Raw genomic sequence first — 21998 nt, 5'->3', positions numbered from 1 at the left:
GTCACTCGCTGGAGGGAGGTCATCATGGGTCGCTCGCTGGAGGGAGGGAGGGAGGGAGGGAGGTCATCATGGGTCACTCGCTGGAGGGAGGTCATCATGGGTCGCTCGCTGGAGGGAGGTCATCATGGGTCGGAGGGAGGGAGGGAGGGTCAAGAGGGAGGTCATCATGCGTCGGAGGAACATTAGAGAGAAATAAAGTGGTGGTCAGACCAGTTCATTGAGTGGGAAAGGTGGCGTTCAATTGGATGGTGGGATTACGTGGTGTTCAGACAAACTGAACGACAGGGAAAAGGTGGTGTTCAGATGAAGAGAACGACAGAACGACGGGAAAAGGTGGTGTTCAGATGAACAGAACGACGGGGGAAAGGTGGTGTTAAGATGAACTGAACGACGGGAAAAGGTGGTGTTCAGATGAACAGAGCGACAGGGAAAGGTGGTGTTCAGATCAGATGAACTACTGAGAAAGCAGATTAGAGTGGGCACTGGAGACCGAAGCACATTTTAGGAAAAATCCAAAGTTAATTGAGAGGAATTCAATTTACGTACGAAATTTACGCTTTCTGGTTTCCGAATGTAAGTACAAATGACAGCTCACGTAAAATGAAAGCTAGAGGAAGTCAAAATAAGATACGTGTATCAACTGCTTGTAAAGAGTGAGCTTAGAGTAAATCTCTGCGTTTAGAGGAAGCCAAGAGCAGAGTAGGTCAGAGCAGAGGACTGGGCGATGGGGAGGCTCTAAGGGTACACAAGTATAGAGTTATAGAGTAGAACACTAGGCGTAGATGAAGCTCTTTAAGAGCAGAGCACCCGGTGTAGAGCAAGCTCACACAAGGAGTCGGGAGTCCTCGTAGCGACTCACCAGGTCATCAGGGTGACTCGCCAGGTCCTCACAGTGACAGCATACCCTTACAGTGACTCACCAGGTCCTCAAAGTGACTCACCTGGTCCTCACAGTGATTCGCCTGGTCTTCACAGTGAATCACCAGGTCCTTGGAGTGACTTAACAGGTCCTCACAATGACTCAACAAGTCCTTAGAGACTCACTAGGTCCTTGCAGTGACTCAACAAGTCCTTAGAGACTCACTAGGTCCTTGCAGTGACTCACCAGGTCCTCGGAGACTCATCAGGCCCTGCAGTGACTCACCAATCCATCACAATGACTCATCAGGTCCTCATAATGACTCACCAGGCCCTCACAATGACTCACCAGGTCTCACAATGACCCACAAGATCCCACAATGATTTACCAGGTCCTTACAGTGACTCATCAGGTCCCACAATGACTCACCAGGTCCTCACAATGACCCACCAGGTCCCACAATGACTCACCAGGTCCTCACAATGACCCACCAGGTCCCACAATGACTCACCAGGTCCTCACAATGACTCAACAGGTCCTCACAGTAACTCACCAGGTCCCACAATGACTCAACAGGTCTCACAATGACTCACTTAGTCCTCACAGTGACTTACCAAGTCCTTGCACTGATATTCCAGGTTCCTGAAGTAATCGTAGAACTGCTGGACGCTGCCCAGTGCTTCGATCCGACAACGGGGCCGGGCCGCTGCCGACCCTGTGGGGGAAATGGAGTCAGCACGTTACGTAACCCCTAACCTGTCGTGCAGCATACTTTATAGACGGGAGCTGTAGCGAGCAGAAGCCCAGGGAAGTTATGCCATCCCGGCTATAAAGTGTTGAATTGGTCCTCAGTATCTGACAACCCTCCGGCATAGTGTCATCATCGTTCCACATGTATTATCGTACATTCATTGCTACTTTCTATCTTTACATCCTTTCGCTTTCTCTCTTCTTTTTTTCGTTGTAAACCAACCAGTACAAGCAATGAAGGTTCAATTCAACGCGTCTGAGGTGAAAAAAGGACCCAGGAGGAACGGCTAAGAAAACAGGAATGAAATTGGGGTTGGAGTGTACAACAACTTTACCTGTCGGGTACGACTTCCTCAGTTTCTGAGGACGCCATTACATGACGATGTTAACTTCGTCCGTGGGACATACAAATGTCTAGCTACACCCAGAGAAAAGTTATAAACTTAACCCAGGTTGACTGAGGGCCAGATATATAAAGCGTGTATGGTTTTAGAACTTAATACCTGAAGATGTTCAAGATTTTTCGACCGTTAGTTATAATTTAACGCTGACAGCCTAAATGACCCTGGCAGTTGATAGGTATAAAGCTAAACAACCAACCAATCAACGCGAAAAAAAATGAATGTTTATAAATCACATTTCATCCATGCGCCGGTGCCACCTCCTGTTACACTGTGTTATAGGTAACAAAAAAAATCATCCAGCAGATGACAGTGTTGCAGTAGATAGCCATAAGCAGCTTTACCGTATCTAAATCTCACATTACTGAGACCTACATACAAATCAAATACACACAAAATACTTATGAACAATGAGTATATATATATATATATATATATATATATATATATATATATATATATACCTAAAAGAACTATGTGTATCTCAATTTTCTTAATAGTTTTTCTACTCACCAAATAATCGTTTATGCTGACGCTGATGATTTTTTGGGATGAACTGCGGACTCCTGGGAAAATAAGCAGAGTTACAATAAATATATAAATAAGATAAATAAACGGAATGTTAAGTACAGGTATAAGACAAACACTGAAAAGAGATATGACTTAAAACACATGAGAGGTTGCTTGTGATTGGTCAGGACTTGGAGACCATTCAGCGTTTGCCTTTGACGGTATATGGACCAAACGTTGAAAACCTGCTTGTGATTGGCTAGCGCTTAGGGGACAATACATTACCCGTCTGTGACGTCACTGTACCATAGGTTGAAAGCCAGCTTGTGATTGGCCAGTGTTAGGGAATCAAAACATTTTGTCCACCTGTGACGTCAAAGCATCAGAGGTTGAAACCTGTGACGTCACTATCAGAAGCAAGATTGCCCAACTAAACAGATGAAAAAAACGTAATTCACCTTACATACTACAAGAGTTGGTGGATGTCTGAGAAACACTAGCATTTGTAGAGGAGGAGGACTGCAGGGGTGGCTGAGGGTTCCTAAGCCAGGGAGAGGTAATAAGCAAATGCTGAAAAATGAAAGAAGGGGGTCTATTCTATTTTGAGCAACAGCAAGAAAGGGAAGAGTTAGAGAGGTACATGTAGATGGAGAGGAGGTAGGAGTAGTAGAGGTAGATGCGATAATTTACTCACATACTGAAGAAGGTCAGGGAGGCCAGCAGGATCAGCGTCATCAACCACGGTAGGGCCTTCCAGACCGACTGTGGGGCCGTCATCTGGCCAGCGTGCATGTCACCTCCCTGTCAGCAGCTCCTTCGTCAGTGACGCCCACGAGCAGTCATCTAGGCTCAGTGGCTGTCAGCCATACCCGTACAGCCATACATCCACCGGTCCTCAGGAACATCCACTATTCGTCAGTTACATCCACTTCTCGTTAACGAAGCTGGCTGGAAAAAAAAAAAAAGAATCAAATATGAAAAATAAATAGTTGATGTTTATTTTCACTTCTGTATTTTTCTTTTCCCATCTTCTCCCTCAGAATTCATTCTTGCTATCTTTCTATCCTCGTCCATTCAGGTTCCTCTCTTCAGCACCTCTCTTAGTACCTTCCTGGTTATTAGCCACACAGGTTATCTAATTGATCCAGACTAACCTCAGCTACACTTCATCAAGTTGAAAGGATTCAAATCTGATTGTTAACAATCTCAATTCTAACCAGCCAAGCCGTCAACATAACACGAAACGGATATCAACTTAAGATTTGATCTAAGTCTCTCCGGCTTAATTCTAGCTCAGCTTAGCTTTTTAGCTTTGCAAAGCATTTACCCCTCTCCTCCCCACCATTTTGAATTTAGCATTTGCACAGTGTATCAACTCTTTTCACTGTCTTTACAGGCAGGTGAGTGAAAAGTCTAGTAATCTTTCGTCTCGTTGTGGAAAGTATGACAGCGAGGATCACGTTGCTGACAACTGTACGGCCAAAGTAGTACATCGCGTTAACTGAGGGGGGAGGCAACGAGCTAAGCTCGCACCGAGAATGTCCTCGATACAAGTTTACGAAGGAAGTCTGCGCAGTTAAGGCAAAGGAGACCATTTGGTGAAGCAAGGAAGAGTGTGGAGGAGACTCACAAGACTCCCCAAACCCAATAAAGGCCTATGCTACAGCACTCGAAAGAAAGCGTGTCATGGTGACGATTGCCAATCAAAACATCGCCAGTTGCTGAGCCAAGCTCCACGACACCCAGACGAATCCTCCACTGATCGTACATACAGACTGACTGACACTGACAACAACCATGACAAAAACTAGTATGCCATAAGTACTTCGTCTGTTCGACACCCACCCCCCACAAAAAAAAGTGAGGATAAAATCAAATCAACAAAATGAAATACACTATGTCGTACGTCGTCGTTCGTGTGTGTGGCTCCGGGTGTGGAGAACCAACCTGACCAAATCTTCATCAGTGGAGTCTGTCTGTGTAGACAGTGGAGGAGAAAATCGTCACCACTTTCAGGGGCTGATCCCGTTCGAATCCCCTGGGGGACTCGATCAAGTCCAACAGTGCGTTCATAAAGCTGGCCGGTAAAACACATCTTAAACCAACTCATTCAACATCATTCAGAGGTATTGTAAAGGTCTTAAGAATAAGCAAGCAAAACTTTTACTACTGCTTGCAATATACAAGCCATCCGTTATTTTGTCTACAGAAGACTAATCTAAACAGCACAGTCCTCAACTGAGCTGTTTTAGATAATTATCAACCGTTATGGATGAGATGGAGATCATGGGGTAGTATCTACCTATGTCCACCAAAGCTTACCGCATACACGAGTGACATGAAATTCTACAGCAGATGCCCTCGCATGTAGAGTAGAATTCGATAACAAGCACCGGGCCATCTATTCTGTTTACTGTCAGGTTCCAATGTGGTTGATGATGATGAGCTTATTCCACGTTGTAGTCATTTACCCCAACAAAAAATAGAAAAAAAAAATCTTAGAGATCTCAACACTCATCATCAGTGGAGACAGGTCAGACTCTCGAGTAAAGCAACAAATGGTAAATTATATCATCAATTCTAACCTGAATGATGGTAGTGGAACTTGTATAGATGATTGGACAGGAAACATCTCAGCCATCGACCTATCTTTGTCATCCCCAGACATACTAAACGATATCATCCCGGGGTACTTATGCCGACTTAAAAAGAAATGACCACTTTCCGGTCTGTTTTTCTTATACGTATGACACTACTAACACCCTATCTCTGCTTAGGTTTGATTATAAGTAGAACATGTGTATTTCTCAAGACGGGTCGTATTATACATATATCCGGAGATGATACTATGATATGTTTACAGTATGACCAGCACCATCCTCAGGGCTGCTGAGGCCTTCTATTCCTTAGACCCGTACCATTTCTACAAAGCACAGAGTCCCTTGGTGGACACCAGATTGCAGAAATGCACTGTATGTGTGCAACAAAAGATATAAGATTTTCGACAAAGGGCCCTCAGATACCTATATTGCATAAACCAGCCCCAGGATCTGTGGGGACTAGTTATGGATAAGGGGCTGTGGTTTCGGTGCATTGCTCACAGCAGCTAGAGAAAGGTTGTCCGAATGCGATCATTCTTCATCTGTTCCTGGTGTATCACTCACGCAAGAAACGGCCAAGTATGGAAAAAAAGCAAGTTTATCCAGTATTTACGTACATCTAAAAGCCGACTTTAATTCATACATTAATTCTGGTTGTGCTTGTACGTTGCTTGGAAAACTCACTTGCAAGTGACATTCTATCAGTTGTTCCGATAGCATCCACTACAAATGTTTGAGTGAGCACGGTAGCGCAGCTGTCTCGGTTTGCTGTTACGCACATATGCACCTAGTCACGCTTTGTGGTCCCGCTCTGCCGTTATAATTCCCATCCGTGGTCAACGCTGCAGCTGGTAAGTACATCCACAACACAGACGACATTGTTATATGAGGAGTGGAGGAAAACTACAAACCCCCTTGATTTACTAGACCAAGACAAACGCACACGGTGACTGAACTTTTACGTTTAAGATGTATCACCACAGAAACTTAATACAGCGGCAGTGATGTTCATTCTCTCTGTATACCGTTATTAAATAACAGGCTTTTGACTTCTCCAAAATTCGTAAATAATTTCCCTCGTTTTCCTTTTCCTTTCATAACCTCTCTATATTCTATTTAAAGCCCGGCCTTGGTGTGATTTTTGTCGGTAGCTGGAGCCTCCAACGTAAAAAACAAAAATAAAAAACTATTCTACTTCTTTTATAACTTCCTTTATAACAAATCAACTGTTACACAGCCAAGGCTAGACGCTCAACCCACCCAAAACACAACGTTAACAAACGACTCTGCTGTTTGTTACCTCAGTAATCAGGGGAGTGTACTCGGAGGAATCACTAGCTGTCAAAATAACGCTAAAGGTGTGTCTTACAACCATTAACTCAGAATAAACAGGCGTCAAGACGGCAAGCACTTCGTAATCACACATTCCATCAACTCTGACAACGTAAGTGCGGGACCATCCGGCATAAAACGCTTCATCTTCCTATTTGTTGACTACGCCGCTCGCGGTCGGTAATTTCTTTCTTTTTCTATTATTCCGTTTAGGATATGACAGCTTCATAAATGATTTATAACTTTAGGTAAAAGTTGACTCAGTTCGTTGTTATACATTAGAACAAATATTATCCAAGAATATGTAAATTATGCATGTTCCGGAAGAAACTTTTACAAAACTGTTTGTTACATACATTCGTAATGACGGACAGTATTCATAAGTATATGGTTAAATGAACGAGAGAATTGGTCAGTCGACTGTATGTTTGGCTACGTCTTCACTAATGTACTTGGACATTAGTAGATACTGGCTCCTCGAAAACTTTCCGGCAATGAACCAGGAAGGTGCTTCAAGTTTCCGATCATTATTTGAGGTAATAACCCACAAACAGACTTCACGCAGGATGCTGACCATAATAGTCGCTCCTGTGACTGATTTGACGTGTGAGTGGAATACACCAGTCCTGTAGCCTAGTACGTTTTTTTCTTTTTCTTTTCACTTCCTCTAAAATTTGTAAATACTTTTCTGTCTTTTCTCTTCCCATTTCATGATTCTCTCTGTATTTCAACCAAGGCCCGGCCTTGATGTGAACTTTTGTCTGTAACTGGAGCCTTCAACATACAAAAAAACTGGACATGTTGTGTAAGCTACAAGGGATTATTCTTCAACCACAGCAGTACCGGACGTAGAGTGTAATCCGCAGTTGTCGATGAAACAGTTGAAGCTAAGATTACATCCAGTTATCTTAATCTCTTCCTCCATAGATTGTACAAACCGTCGCGTTTCCTATATTGATGAAGTCGTTTCTTCATTCTTTGTGACGCGTTGTCGTATTCACTACAGATTGTTAGTGAATAACGGTTTAGTTGTAGATGAATTGTGAAGATTACAACACTAAACTTGAGTGTCTGATCTAAAGGAACCGTATATTTCATGGGTTTGTTAGGAGCAATGACTGACTATACTCATCCCTACTTACTTCCTGTTCCCAGTAATTGTTGGCGAAGATGTACCTCACAGTGGGTTCAGCCACCACTACCCTCCTCCTCCCGCAAGGTGTTTTGGGTCGTTGATCTGTGGCGTGCCTCGCCGAACAGCCTAATGTTGCCGGGTACTTATATTGATGATTTTCGGAAACTAAACATATGATACACCTTCAAAGACGGAAAAGAACTATTTTCACATGAAAGTTAAATTTGTGGGTAGATATTCTTCATTCCGGACTTCCATCCGGCTATTTATTCCACCATGAAAGTAAAAGAGGAGGAGCTCAAGGAACATAATGGGCGTAAGCAGCCATCCGCCCAACCAAACCACGCCCACGACGCGACACCCTCGCAGCACACGCATTACCGTCTATACCCAAATATATATATATATATATATATATATATATATATATATATATATATATATATATATATATGTGTGTGTGTGTGTGTGTGTGTGTGTGTGTGTGTGTATACTCCAGACTGATATTTCTTATCTCGATAACGCAGCTGGTAAACGATACGTTGGCAATGCGATGCCACTCAAAACCAAATCTAACCGTGACTTGATACCGAACTATACTTAAGCATATCTATACACGTCAAACTTTTGTGGTCAGATGCATCGTTTCTTCCTTCTAATATATCTTAGTACCGAGATGTAGCAGTTGTACGTGTGAATCATAGTTAGTAAGCCCTGTGCTTAGTACTGGCAAGAAACAGTAAGACAAGACTCAAAGTAATGAAATATACAGGGCTGCTTCTATGCTTAGCTTCACTAATATATAGTGAAGCTAAAAAATTCTTTACGATGATTTTCACCATATTGTTGAAATGGATCGGATTAATGAACAAAAAGTAGAGTTTGTCGGGAATGATGTTAGCATCAACTGTGGGGATGACGGAGCAGTTTACTAGGGGGAAACGACCCCACACATGACCTAGCGGTTCCTCAACACAACCGTTATGTCTTCCCTACAGCAGGACACATTAACGGGGTTCACCCCTACCGACGGTAACCCCACCAAACGTCTCATAATTCGTACTTGTGGTACTGGCAAAGATGAGTATATCATTTACGCCTACCTGTAGTGGTTATGGTAATACTATCGTAGCAATAGTGCACTTTACAGTGGGATTAGTAGCACTAGGTACAGTGGGATTAGTGGTGGAAGTTTCAGTAGTATATGCAGTGGTGATATTTGAAAGTTAGGTATATGTGCTCTAGTGGTGGTACCAACTGGGGTATTGTTGACAGTGAATAGGAGTCGTAGTGGTAGTATTAGCAGTAGTCGCAGTGGTGGTGATGTTGGTAGTGAGTGGTGGCAGTAGTAGTAGTCACAGTGGTGGTAATGCAAGTGGTGAATGATGGCAAATATATGAATCGTAGTTGCAACTTCTCATTGCTTCAAACAGTTTTCCTCCCGCACCACATATTTGCGACAACTTACTGGGAGTTTCTATCAAACTCTATCACATGCTCTCTCTAGATACTTAAATGCCACATACAGATAGATCATGTTTCTCCAAATATCTAAAAAAAAAAAAAAAATCAAAGCAGTCGGCCCACACCCAACCCAGGTGTTCATCCTTCCCTCGGGGTTGGTCGATAAATGGATAGCTGGTGTTACCACGGACCTCTGGCCAGAGCTCAGGCACCCCAGTGCTACATTACATGGAAATGAGAACACTGGAGCGAGCAGTTCTTTGGCGAGACGGTACTCTTAATGACACATCCTAGCCATAGATTTTCACTAGCGGTGTACCCTCGTATTCGGAATCCGGTAACACCTATATATATTTATTTATAAAATAAATAAATAAATAAATATATATATATATATATATATATATATATATATATATATATATATATATATATATATATATTGATAGTCTCTCCTTTTTTTCACCTCCCTATATATATATATATATATATATATATATATATATATATATATATATATATATATATATATATATATATATATATGTGTGTGTGTGTGTGTGTGTGTGTGTGTGTGTGTGTGTAGTTTCCTGCGACAGCGGGGTAGTGCCAGGAAAAGATTAATAAATGGCCTCATTCGCTCACTTCCACACACTAGCTGTATGCATTATGCACAGAAACTATTAGAATCTAATATTTCCTACTTATTCCAGTACAATCTAACTAAGAATACAGACAGCTATTAGAAAAGATCTAAAAAAAAATAACTAGATTTAACTAAAAAGACAACACAGAAACAGAACTGCTATTATAATAGATTCAAGGACTGGAAATAATCAGATCACTCAAAAATCTACAACCAGAATAACTATAGTTAGAACAGATACCTTGAAAAATTTATATATGAGATAACAATGAAAAGTTGATGGCAAGAAATAACTCAAAAAAATATAAAAATGAGAAATATGAGAAGAAAACTAGAAGTGATAACTTAGCTAATTAGATGTGACTACATCTTACCTTGGCAACGGACGATAACCACAGCCAGTCTCAACTGCAGGTCATAGGTCAATTCAACACGTTCGTAACACGTTAAGAAATAACTTCCACAAAACCCATGTTGAAAACCCGAGTTGAACTTCGGTTTTCTAAGGTCATCTAGCACACCTAGTTGCAGGAAGCAGCTCTAGTGGTCTGCTGCACTTCTAGCAGTCTATCTAGCACCTAGGAGATCCTCTAGCATACGACATGCACACGTTACTAGTTCAATATTTTCCTCTTCGCTGCTAGACGGTTGCAGTAGAACAAGTGATAACCACAACTGAACTTGCCGCTTCTGCTTCCACCATCACCCTACCACTAAGGGGGCGGGGCGGGCAAGGTTACCATGTCGTAATATGACAATTCCCAAGTCTAGCCTCTAAAGTATATCCCAAGATGGACCATGAAATACCAAGATTCTCTAATTTTATATAAACAACATCCGTATCACTTAATAAGGAACACAATTTACGTTGATGAAATATTATCGTAGAAAAATTAATGCTTTTTCGTCATCACTTAGCATTCGGCATTGCTTGGGAGCAGAGTTGTCATGTTCGTCCTTTTCCTTGTCGGCTTCCATGTCCAGGTACTACCGCTTGTGGCACTGTCCATCAGGTCCAGGTACTACCACTTGCGACACTGTCAATCAGATCCAGGTACTACCGCTTGTAGCACTGTCCATCAGGTCCAGGTATTACCGCGTGTGGCACTGTCCATCCTTAACTTCTTCCACAGTTCACATGTCCATCCTTAACTTCCTCCACAGGTCACATGTCCATCCTTAACTTCTTCTACAGGCCACGTCCAGGGCTGCCACTGGTGATAAGGCTCCTTCTGTACTGCGATAGCTTGCTTTGCAGGAAGGCAAGTGGCTGGAGTGGACACATGAAGTCTGCTGGGAAAACTTCCCCTCTCAACACCTGCAGAAGAGTGAGGCAGAGCCAAAAAGTTGCACATAAAGATTGAAAGAAGACTGAATTTGCATCGACAGTTATCATTATCAATTATTCGTAGTTTAGACCAGAAAGTTGTAGTCGTATCACTCATGCTTTTCAAGGATTCTTTAACATACAATAAATCCCTCCACTGATCCTGCAGCTTATCCAAGTCTTCTTGTCTCACGATTGTGGGAAAATAGAGTGCCAGTTTTACTACAGACTCGTTGCTCCTCTAAGGGGAAAGAGCTTCTCTGATTTCATTGATTTGCACCATTGACAGTGTTGTCATCAGTGTAAATCTCTTCTTCATTCGTGAACAAAATTCCAGTAAGAACGCTCAAAAGTCAAAGCGAAATATTTTCTCCTTATCTCCCAAAGTTTACTTACGAAACATAGCCTCACATCTACCACCAGCACTGAGGTCACTGACCTTCCTGTATGCAGCAGCATCATTAGGGTCAATGGCAGATAGTCCTTTTTTTAGAGTATAACTTCGTCATGCAGGAACATTGCCAAAATACTTCTGTTCTCAGCCGAAGTGGTAGTGTTGGAAGTCTATGATGCTGCGATTGGAATGCTATATCAATTTTGTGTACTTTGTATACGACATAGTTTAGAGATAGCAGCATATACTTTCTTTCCAGAGAGGTCGTAGTTTCATCTATCTGGGCTTCTCCTGAAGATAATAGTCGTCTGAGGGCTCCATGGTGGTGGTGTTGGTGCATCCTCATTGTGACGTGCGTCTGTGATGTTCATTCTATATGTGGCTTCTTGTAGACGTCGGATTGACACTGGCTGCTTCATGTGTCCAGGTGGCTCCTCGCAGCCTGCTGTCGTGGTGAAGGACGGTAGTCATTTTTTTTTTTCTCTCTCTCTCTCTGCAGCTGCGGGCGTGTCTCCGATCTGCAGGTCTTGGCCAGAAGCCTGGCTGTCGTCTACCTGACCCGTACTACCAAGGACGACGGCAGGTCAGTCTCCGTGTGTAGGCTGCAGGTGCTGCTGGTCTACATGGGTGCTCCAAACATAGTCCTGAGAACTTTGTTTGTTTATGACTTCCAACTTGGCTACTTGCTCTTCCTAGTGTTTGCTTCTTGCCCTGTGTCTGAGATGTTCCAGTCGCGGCTCGAGGGTGAGCTTGTGGTTGAAGCAGAAGACTCCAAGACATTGATAGGTATCCACTCAGACTCTCCATGTGTTCTGAATGGAGAGCAACCCGTTTGGCGTGGCTGGACAGATGGCCATAGTTTTTGGCTTGGCTGGACTCATCTCGAGGCCAAGTCTTTTATGTCAAGTATAGGTGTAGCTCGTCTTCGTTATGTGAGGTATAGGTGTAGCTCGTCTTCGTTATGTGAGGTATAGGTGTAGCTCGTCTTCGTTATGTGAGGTATAGGTGTAGCTCGTCTTCGTTATGTGAGGTATAGGTGTAGCTCGTCTTCGTTATGTGAGGTATAAGTGTAGCTCGTCTTCGTTATGTGAGGTATAGGTGTAGCTCGTCTTCGTTATGTGAGGTATAGGTGTAGCTCGTCTTCGTTATGTGAGATTAGGTGTAGCTCGTCTTCGTTATGTGAGGTATAGTTGTAGCTCGTCTTCGTTATGTGAGGTTAGGTGTAGCTCGTCTTCGTTATGTGAGGTATAGGTGTAGCTCGTCTTCGTTATGTGAGGTTAGGTGTAGCTCGTCTTCGTTATGTGAGGTATAGGTGTAGCTCGTCTTCTTTATGTGAGGTATAGGTGTAGCTCGTCTTCGTTATGTGAGGTTAGGTGTAGCTCGTCTTCGTTATGTGAGGTTAGGTGTAGCTCGTCTTCGTTATGTGAGGTATAGGTGTAGCTCGTCTTCTTTATGTGAGGTATAGGTGTAGCTCGTCTTCGTTATGTGAGGTATAGGTGTAGCTCGTCTTCGTTATGTGAGGTATACGTGTAGCTCGTCTCAATCTATGGGGCTTTTCTAGTTCGGGAAGGGATGATGAGTGTTGATATCCTACTAGTATGTGGTGATCTGCGGCCAGGGGCAGATAATTGTGTTAAGTCCAGTAAACTTCTTTGATTATTGTGAATGTGTAGAAGGCGACATCCGGCTCCTGCAGAGTTACTGTGATGGTTTGTCTCGCGACATCTTGGCCACACGGCGTTTGTTGTATGGCCTGGACGCAAGATCACGCATCCTCTTGTTCGTTCTTGTTCCTAATGTTTCCCATAGACATCGTAGCCGCTAGCCTGGAAGTTGTGGTGGTACTGGAGGAATGTTTCCTGTAGCAGTATGATGTCGAAGTTTTCTTCAGACGCACCTGTTTGCAGGAGGTGAGTTTTGTGCCTGATTCGCTGAATATTCCACGAGAGGATATTTAGGTTAATGCTCTTGTTGTCTGTTCTGCTGGTTTGCCTGATGTTGTCCTCACCCACTCGGCTCATCCTTGATGGTTTACCTCGACGGATGTATCATGGTCGGTCGCTAGATGGATGAGGTCTATGTCCTCCTGGTCTGAGGTCGTCCAGTGATGCGACCCTTCCTCTCTGGCGTTGACTCTGTTGCTGTTCACATATTCTTGAATCTAATACTCCGTTATTGTGGTTGTGAAGGGATAGAATAGCATTACAAATATCTAATATAGAATCAAAGAAAAAATCTTTAAAATGAAAATCAAGTGAATATATAATTCATCTATTTTTGTCCTTCATCTTAAACTTTAATAAATTGAGCAAATTAGGAAGCAAGAATTAAAATTCACTCAGTGTTTTAATAAAGACCTTTAAGAAGAATACGTTGCAGTTTTTTTAGAGGGCAAAATGAACATGTTAACATATATGGTAGGTCAGAGGGTCATACCCCCTCATTCTCCAGGGTCGTACCACTGTCTTTTGACCTCGTAGAGTCGAGCTCAAGGGCATCCCATCGCGCTAAAGAGATGAATGGTGTCATCCTCAGAATAATTTCTCCTGAAGAAGGCGCGGAAGACCACACCCTCACACCACGAAGATGCTGTCGGTAGCGTCTTCAGGAAGCCGCAGGTGCTGCACCTTGATGTTCCTGAAGAAGGCGCCGAATGACCACACCAGAGGCTCCAGCCACGTCCGAACCAGGAGGCGGAGGAAGGGCAAGATGCTCCCGACGATCATGTCCAAGCAACGCAGTTGCGGGTGCCAGCACCAAGACTCCTGCAGGGGCATAGATAATGATGAGAGAGAGAGAGAGAGAGAGAGAGAGAGAGAGAGAGAGAGAGAGAGAGAGAGAGAGAGAGAGAGAGAGAGAGAGAGAGAAGAGAGAGAGAGAGAGAGAGAGAGAGAGAGAGAGAGAGAGAGAGAGAGAGAGAGAGAGAGAGAGAGAGAGAGCACGTAACTAATTCAGTATGATGATGACGCTAAGAACCCATCAACCCTCCCCATGTTAACTTCACGATATCGGAACTTTGCTATCCTGGTTCGTTTAAGTTCGGTCCGGTTAAATTACATTAGGGAAACACCTCATCAGTTGAAGCTATCACATCAAATTTGACATCATGATAAGCTTTGGTTAGGTTAGGTTAGGTTAGGTCAGGTTGTAATAACTAGGCTGCTCTATCTTGGATTATGCTTAGGCTAAGTCTAGGCCTGTTATACGATGAGTTATTTTGGTTTATGCTTTGGTAAGTTAAGGGCAGTTATAGGATAAGTTAGGTTAGAAAACAAAATAGGCGTCAAACATAATATATCATAATATTATTCTGTTTTAAAACAACTTGTGATGCCTCATACGTGATCCTAACTTACCCTGCAACACACACACACACACATTTTACACCCGGGCGCTGGACTCACCAGGTACTCGAGGCAGCCGAAGCAGACGCCGTAGATGCAGGAGCAGCAGGGCAGCAACATACATACCAGGGCGTTGTACACGAAAGTTAGAGTCAACCTTGAGGGCACGAGAGAAGGAAAAAGATCAGCGGAGCAACATTATATATATATATATATATATATATATATATATATATATATATATATATATATATATATATATATATATATATATATATATATATATATATAATATATATATATATATATATATATATATATATATATATATATATATATATATATATATATATATATATATATATATATATATATATGAACTAAGTGCACATGCACGCGCACCTTCATAGAGTATACAATCCTCCAACAGCCAGGATCGAACTCGAGACCCCTCCCGCCTGTTGCACAGGGGTCCCGGGTTCGATCTTGGCTGTTGGATGTTTGTATAATATATATATATATATATATATATATATATATATATATATATATATATATATATATATATATATATATATATATATATCCAGAACGGATAATTGATTAAAGATCTTTCATACTTCATCGTCTTCTCCAGCGTTAGTGAGGTAGCGTAAGGAATAAGCGAAGTTCGAAAGGCTGCATCCTCCGCTCACATCCATTCTCTAACTGTCATGTGCACTGCACCGAAACCACAGCTCCCTTTCCACATCCAGGCCCCACAGGCCTTTCCATGGTTTACCCCGGACGCTTCACATGCCCTGGTTCAGTCCATTGGCGGCACGTCGAGCCCAGTATACCACATCGTTCCAACTCACTCCAACCCATGCACGCGCCTCAACCCCCTAGATGTTCAAGCCCCGATCACTATCTCACTCACTCCATCCTTCCATCTCCAACACGGTCTCTCTGCTCCCCTAAAGCTATACATTGAAAATTTATTCTCATTTGATAATTACATAACAAAAGGTCATTCTTATTCCAGATTTTTTTCCTTTAATCTCTATCCAGTTGCAATTAAGCAAACTTGCATTAGTAAAGATAAGGTATCGTTTTTGTAGTAAAAAAACTGAATACTTGGTTTTGAAATCAACTTCATATCCGAATAGAAGAGAACAAGGAAAATGAAATAAGATTACACAGCTACAGAGGTGAAATAAGTCAGTGAAACATGAACGTTTGTATATCTTATTAATCATTTCGAAAAAAAAATACGCAAGGACGTGAGAGTTATATATAATCTATTTAGAATATATTGGGCAACCATATTATTAATATCTTTCAAAGGAGGTTTAAACCATCCCATAACCCATCCCTGGTCAACAGCCAATTCGCACAGTCAGGAGCCTTGTGGTCCAGCCGCTTTTGTAATTCGTAGTTTACCCATCCATAGTGAGTACGAACGGCCACGGTGAGTACAACAGCTACAGTGAGTGAATACCAACGTTTACGTTGAGTGCATCACTGAGTTGCTTCCCTCTATGACTTGCATTACTTAATAACAGACAGCGAGTCTAACCGTCTCCACGGTGCTACTCGTACTGATGATGTGACGCCCATGAGAAATAGTCACTTATAATCTCAGTTATGTTAATATTTCAATTGATGTCTTAATACCGTTGTGTCTATAGTTTGTGATTAGCTTTAGCGTGTTTCCTAGTTTTTCTGTACAGGTGTCGTGGGCTTCAGCCACGAATTCTCTTGTGTGTACAAACAATAACGAGCGTTTTCAAAACTCGAACCCGGCCATGACTGGTGATCGGACCTTCAAGTATGGAAGCCTATCAACAGGTAGCGCGTTGCGTTATCTCTACCTTCCAACTGTTTCCTTTTCCGTGCTCAAGGTGGAGGAAGCTCTGAGCGAGCTACATTACATGTATGTCCAACTCATGTATAAACTTTACCCAGGATTTCTAAAGTTTTGATTTCCTTCCTGTCCAGCTTAAAGATTTCTGATACACTCATCTATTAATACAAAGAATACAAAGGAATTCAAACAACAGCGGTCAGTTAGATCCTTTCGAGACTGATTGTGGTAGTGTAAAATATCAGAAACTCATAGATGATGTAAAAGTTAGAAAGTATACAGATAATTCAAAGAGAATGGCATGCATATTGTTATTTTCACTATGGAGGCACACATAATGTAAGTCGTCAGCTTAAAGCGAAGTATTCATCAAGTCTATTCTTAAACGTATACATAGTACCGCTTTCAGCCACTGTGAATGACAAATTGTTCCATAAGGTAACTACCTGTTGAATAAAAACTACTCATTTGAGATAAAGCGTTTGCCCACGAGTTGTATCCATTACTACGATATATGAAAAGCATCAAAGCCTTTGATCAATATAAATACTTGTATCAGATCACGTCTCACCCTCTCCTTCCTAAGCTAAATGGATTGAAGTCGTTTAACCTGCTCTGAGGCAAGTGTTAAGGATCGCATCCTAGCTAACTCTGAGCCAAGTGTTAAGGATCACATCCTAACATAACCGAGGTAGGCAAAAATAGTTTACCGACTCAGTGTTCAGAAGACTGATGTTCAGATATCTACAACAAATGCTCTTGTGGAAGAGGAAAATTGCCTGGATATCTACGATGGGGAGTGAGGCGAAACTACAAGACTGAGGCAGAGAACAATCCATACTTGTAGGAGAGATAGTTGCAACACCAGGCGACCCGTGGTGAGTGCTGGTGCGCCGGCTCGTAGAAGATCACAGCGAACTCCATCTGTAGCGAGAGGAAAAATAGGAAAAAGCAGTTAATTAATGGATATCTTCTTTATCTCATACAGTTCCCCCAAAATCCAGTACCTCAACTCCACACTGTATCGGAGACAACCAATTAACCAAATGATATCTATATCTTCACAATTTGATGACAATAATAAAACGTTAATCAAATCACATCATACGAGTATAGAAACCTTCTTTACTATAGCACTTCCTTCGGTCATAAATTGTAATCATTTCACAATTCTTAACACATCCATAACCCCTTTTCAACCCTCCCACAACTTTCCTACAACTCTAGCAATCCAGCAAAATACATGTTTAATGTTCCACAATCCTCCTGACAAGTTTAGCAATGTTGGTACAACTCTTGTCATTCAGTCATAACCCGAATACTCATCATACACTTTTAAAACCTTTCTGCGTCTTCCATATCTTTCCATCTCTCTCACAACCTCTCTGCTTCTTTACAACCTGCAACAATCTTCTCACACCCACTCAAAACTCCTCACTAATCTATAAAATTCATTTCACAGCCTTTTACACTCATTGAAAATCTCTCACAATATTTTCATAACTTCTTAGAATCACCAAAACCCTTTACAAACCTTATCAAATCTCCTTTAAACGTCTTAAGCCACTGAAAACTCATTTAGAGCCTTTTAAAACCTCTACCATAACCATAAGGTTCCTCTGTAACTCTCCTATCTATCTATACTCTAACCCTATTACAGAAATTTTCACAACGAATTCACAACACACTCGTTTCCCATTCTCACTGGTTAATCGAGTACGAACCTCTCACAACACCTTAACACCACCATTGGTATCCCACTGCTCCATAACAACCGGAAAGCCTTTCCTACAACTTTTTATATCCTTCAAAAACTACCGTAACCATATGAGAACACTAGCATCTCCTACAAAAAATCCTGCACATGAATAACATCATAACTCCAAAAGTCCTCAAAGGTTAAGCGTTCCTTCACAACCACAAGTCCCAACAACCACTTTTGTACCTCACGTAGTCCATCACAGAGGCTACCCACAACCCCGAACAAAAATCAACAACTACCTACACAACTCACATCGTCCCTATAACATCTAGTCATCCTAACAAAACCCCCGCAAACCTTAACAACAACCACGTATACAAGCCACACCCTCTCCACAACCCCTGATCCTCCACAACCCCCGTACAATCGGGCAATCGGCGCCACCACTTTCCCTACACCTGCATACATAGTGTATTTCCTCTGCTTTCCCTCCTTCCTTCCCTGTTGTTGAGCCGGAGGACGAGGTGGGCAGGGAGGAGATGTGCTACCCCATACCTAACACGGATCAGATCAGATCAACAGATACCCTCGTCGTGGACCGTGTCATGCCTCCGTCTTGCCATCTGTTTGTTTACGTACGTTGAGACAGGTGTTGAAGCCGAGTGGGTCGCGTTCCTTTGGTATGTCTTGACACAAGGCTACGCCTGCGTCCGTCCAGCTCAGCTCCTGCTCCAGCTGAGCTTTCCATCTGGGGAGAGCTGAGAGACGGGTGAGCCATAGTTAAGTGCCTCAGAAGGGGGGTTTGACTGAGTTAAGTGCCTAGGAAGGGGAGTTGACTGAGTCATTTACTTTGGGTCGTTAGTGAAGAGTAACTGATTTGGTAGGGTTGTCAACTGAGTAAATCACTGTCTGGGTCGTTGGTGAGGGATAACTGGATTGGAGGAGGCGTTAACCGTTAATCACTTTGGGTCGTTAGTGAAGAATGACTGGCTTGTAAGGGTCGTTAACTGAGTAAATTACTTTGGGCAATTAGTGAAGAATGACTGGCTTGCAAAGGTCGTTAACTGAGTTGATTACTTTGGGATGTTAGTGAGGAATAACAGAACTAGAAGGGTAGCTAATAATGTCTGTTTGGGTCGTTATATAGTCAGAGTTGCTTGACATGAATGTATTGTTTACTAATCACTTTACTGGCTCGTTAGTGATGAATGTCTGATTTGAAAGTGTAATTAGTTGTGGTCGATATTTACAACTGCTAGGCTTGTAAGGTTTAGTAATGAGGGTGATTGTTACGTCTTGTCCACAGTCAGACTGCTATATTACTGGCGTGATTGGTTCGTTAGGGTCGATGAATATTCAAGGGTCATTATTCTGTAGAAGTTATTGATAACAGTTGTGTTGTTAGGTCGTTAAGATGGAACAACAAACCTGTCTGGTTATTTAGTTGATCAGCTTGTTGTAGGTCCTTCTTTGCCATATTAAACTAAGTGAATATCCAAATATATGTAAAAGTTATGATAAGACGATATATATATATATATATATATATATATATATATATATATATATATATATATATATATATATATATATATATATATATATGATAATGATGATAATACAAACACCTTCAAAACATATATACAGTAAAATGTAATAATTTTTGTTAAGTTGAGAAACGACTATATATTTATCACGTCTGATGGTAAAAATCAGGTTAAATGCGATAAACGAATTACGAATCTGTATGGCCATTATCCTTCATATTTCATCTTTTTCGAACTTTTTTCTTGATCACCAAACTACCAAGAGCTCTTGTTAGGTTTATCTCATAGCTTTTACCTCCAGTTTCCTGGACCTGGAAACCTCATTTCCAGCCACCCGGACCTGGAAGCTCCATTTCCAGCCACCTGGACCTGGAAGCTCCATTTCCAGCCACCTGGATCTGGAAACCTCATTTCCAGCCACCTGAACTTGGGTGCTCCATCTCAAGCCACCTGGACCTGGAAGCTCCATCTCAAGCCACCTGGACCTGGAAGCTCCATCTCCAGCCACCTGGACTTGGGAACACCATCTCCAGCCACCTGGACCTGGATGCTCCATCTCAAGCCATCTGGACCTGGAAGCTCCATCTCCAGCCACCTGGACTTGGGAACACCATCTCAAGCCACCTGGACCTGGAAGCTCCATCTCAAGCCACCTGGACCTGGATGCTCCATCTCTAGCCACCTGGACCTGGATGCTCCATCTCTAGCCACCTGGACTTGGGAACATCACCTCCAGCCAACTGGACTTCGAGTAAAGGTGCCTTGAAACTTTAGGGTCGTCCATCTCCCTAAGTCGTTTCCTGAAGGAGAGCTTCTCTATGCATCAAACCTGACTCACACGTCACCATTATCACGAAGAACAAATGGAAATATTACTGGAGTTTTCGGTCCTTTTGTGTTCTCCAAACTTGCTATTCATCTACAACCACGAAAGTATTGTCCGTTTATTATACTTGACAGCGAGGTTGAGTCTATCAAATGGTTAATTTGCCCATAATGGTAGTTTTCATAGTGAATGTTGCTACTTCAAAGCCAAGATGGGTTGGAATACGACGAGGCTACGGCTGGCTGTTTGGTTAGGCTGATGGTTGGAACACGACGAGGCCACGGCTGGTTGTTTGGTTAGGCTGAAGGTCCGATCAACAGTGAGGGCCATCAAGGCCATGGCTAGGCTACTATCTCGGATGTTTTGTTCAGGAGGAGACTTCATAACAGCGATGACTTCAAATTCTCTTACATTACACAGCGAGTTTGGATTATATACACTAATAAGCAGATGATGCATTTTGGTGTAATCAAGAAATCCTTGGGTATCTCTTTTACGTTATGAAGTATATAAAAACATATGGTTTCGACCTCTTCATGAGTCAGGCATCGAAGGAGGAGCTTCAACAGTATCGAAACGTGTTCGGGAATGCGTTCGCAATACCCCCCTCACCTTCCGTAATCAATAAATCTTTGCAACTTTACTTTTGTCTCATGATAACAAGAGAAAGTTGGAAGAGGTGGAGCAGCAAACGAGGAAGAAGGTACCCCGTTATGTGTTCCACATGATAAATGTAACCTACTGGATCCATGTCTCGGGATTCGCTGGTTCGGAGCGTCTGATCCAACTGCTTCGCTGTCTCATCCGAGGCTTTTACACCGCTCACACTCAGGAAAACAATGATCATATTCCAGCGCACGTCAGAATGACCATAGAATGACAGACTTCAAACATTTTAAGTTAACTACGTTCTTGATAAGACCGTCATCAACACCTGCGTACGTACGTTCATATATTCGGACACTTAGCATCGTTCGCAGCGCTGATCCTCTGTCCACTACATGAACGAACACTCCCGGCATCCGCTGACAGACAAACCTACTGGAGGATATCACTGATATTTGCCAGTACTTCATCACTAGCCTTTGCACTCGCCCTCCGCAGGAAACACCAGAGACACTATGCATATACCGTGCAGAATTACCTGTCATGTTGTCTGTTTCGGCAGAATATCTGCAGTTCTCGGCAGAGCGTGGTAGCCGGGTTGGTACACGTGAGACTGACCCACACCCCGAGATGGTTCGACCCACTGTTTGAATCATGAGACCGAAGCAATTTGAAACAAACGTTGCTCTATCCCCCAAAGACGGACGAG

General features: G+C 42.5%; 2 protein-coding genes across 2 annotated transcripts in view; both read right to left on the bottom strand.

Annotated features, from left to right (window-relative positions):
* LOC139753146 (probable methyltransferase-like protein 24) overlaps window positions 1-10511 on the bottom strand; it is a 17686-nt gene extending 7175 nt beyond the window's left edge. The window contains exons 1-4 of the mRNA XM_071669317.1: window positions 10072-10511; window positions 3215-3468; window positions 2524-2576; window positions 1474-1574 (exon numbers count right to left, since the gene is read on the bottom strand). Of these exons, the coding sequence (XP_071525418.1) occupies window positions 1474-1574; window positions 2524-2576; window positions 3215-3312 (252 nt within the window). The 5' untranslated portion in view covers window positions 3313-3468; window positions 10072-10511. The remainder of the gene's footprint in view (window positions 1-1473; window positions 1575-2523; window positions 2577-3214; window positions 3469-10071) is intronic.
* Window positions 10512-13760: 3249 nt separating this feature from the next.
* LOC139753143 (caveolin-2-like) lies at window positions 13761-21912 on the bottom strand. Its single transcript, XM_071669302.1, has 5 exons — window positions 21828-21912; window positions 18950-19068; window positions 17450-17532; window positions 14823-14919; window positions 13761-14183 (listed from the first exon to the last, which is right to left on the bottom strand). The coding sequence occupies exons 1-5, from the start codon at window positions 21832-21834 to the stop codon at window positions 13992-13994; spliced, it is 498 nt and encodes a 165-aa protein (XP_071525403.1). The 5' UTR covers window positions 21835-21912; the 3' UTR covers window positions 13761-13991.
* Window positions 21913-21998: the final 86 nt, after the last annotated feature.

The sequence above is a fragment of the Panulirus ornatus genome, chromosome 2 (assembly GCF_036320965.1).
Source record: "Panulirus ornatus isolate Po-2019 chromosome 2, ASM3632096v1, whole genome shotgun sequence".
Lineage (NCBI taxonomy): Eukaryota > Metazoa > Arthropoda > Malacostraca > Decapoda > Palinuridae > Panulirus > Panulirus ornatus.
This window is presented reverse-complemented; position numbering and strand designations above follow the sequence as displayed.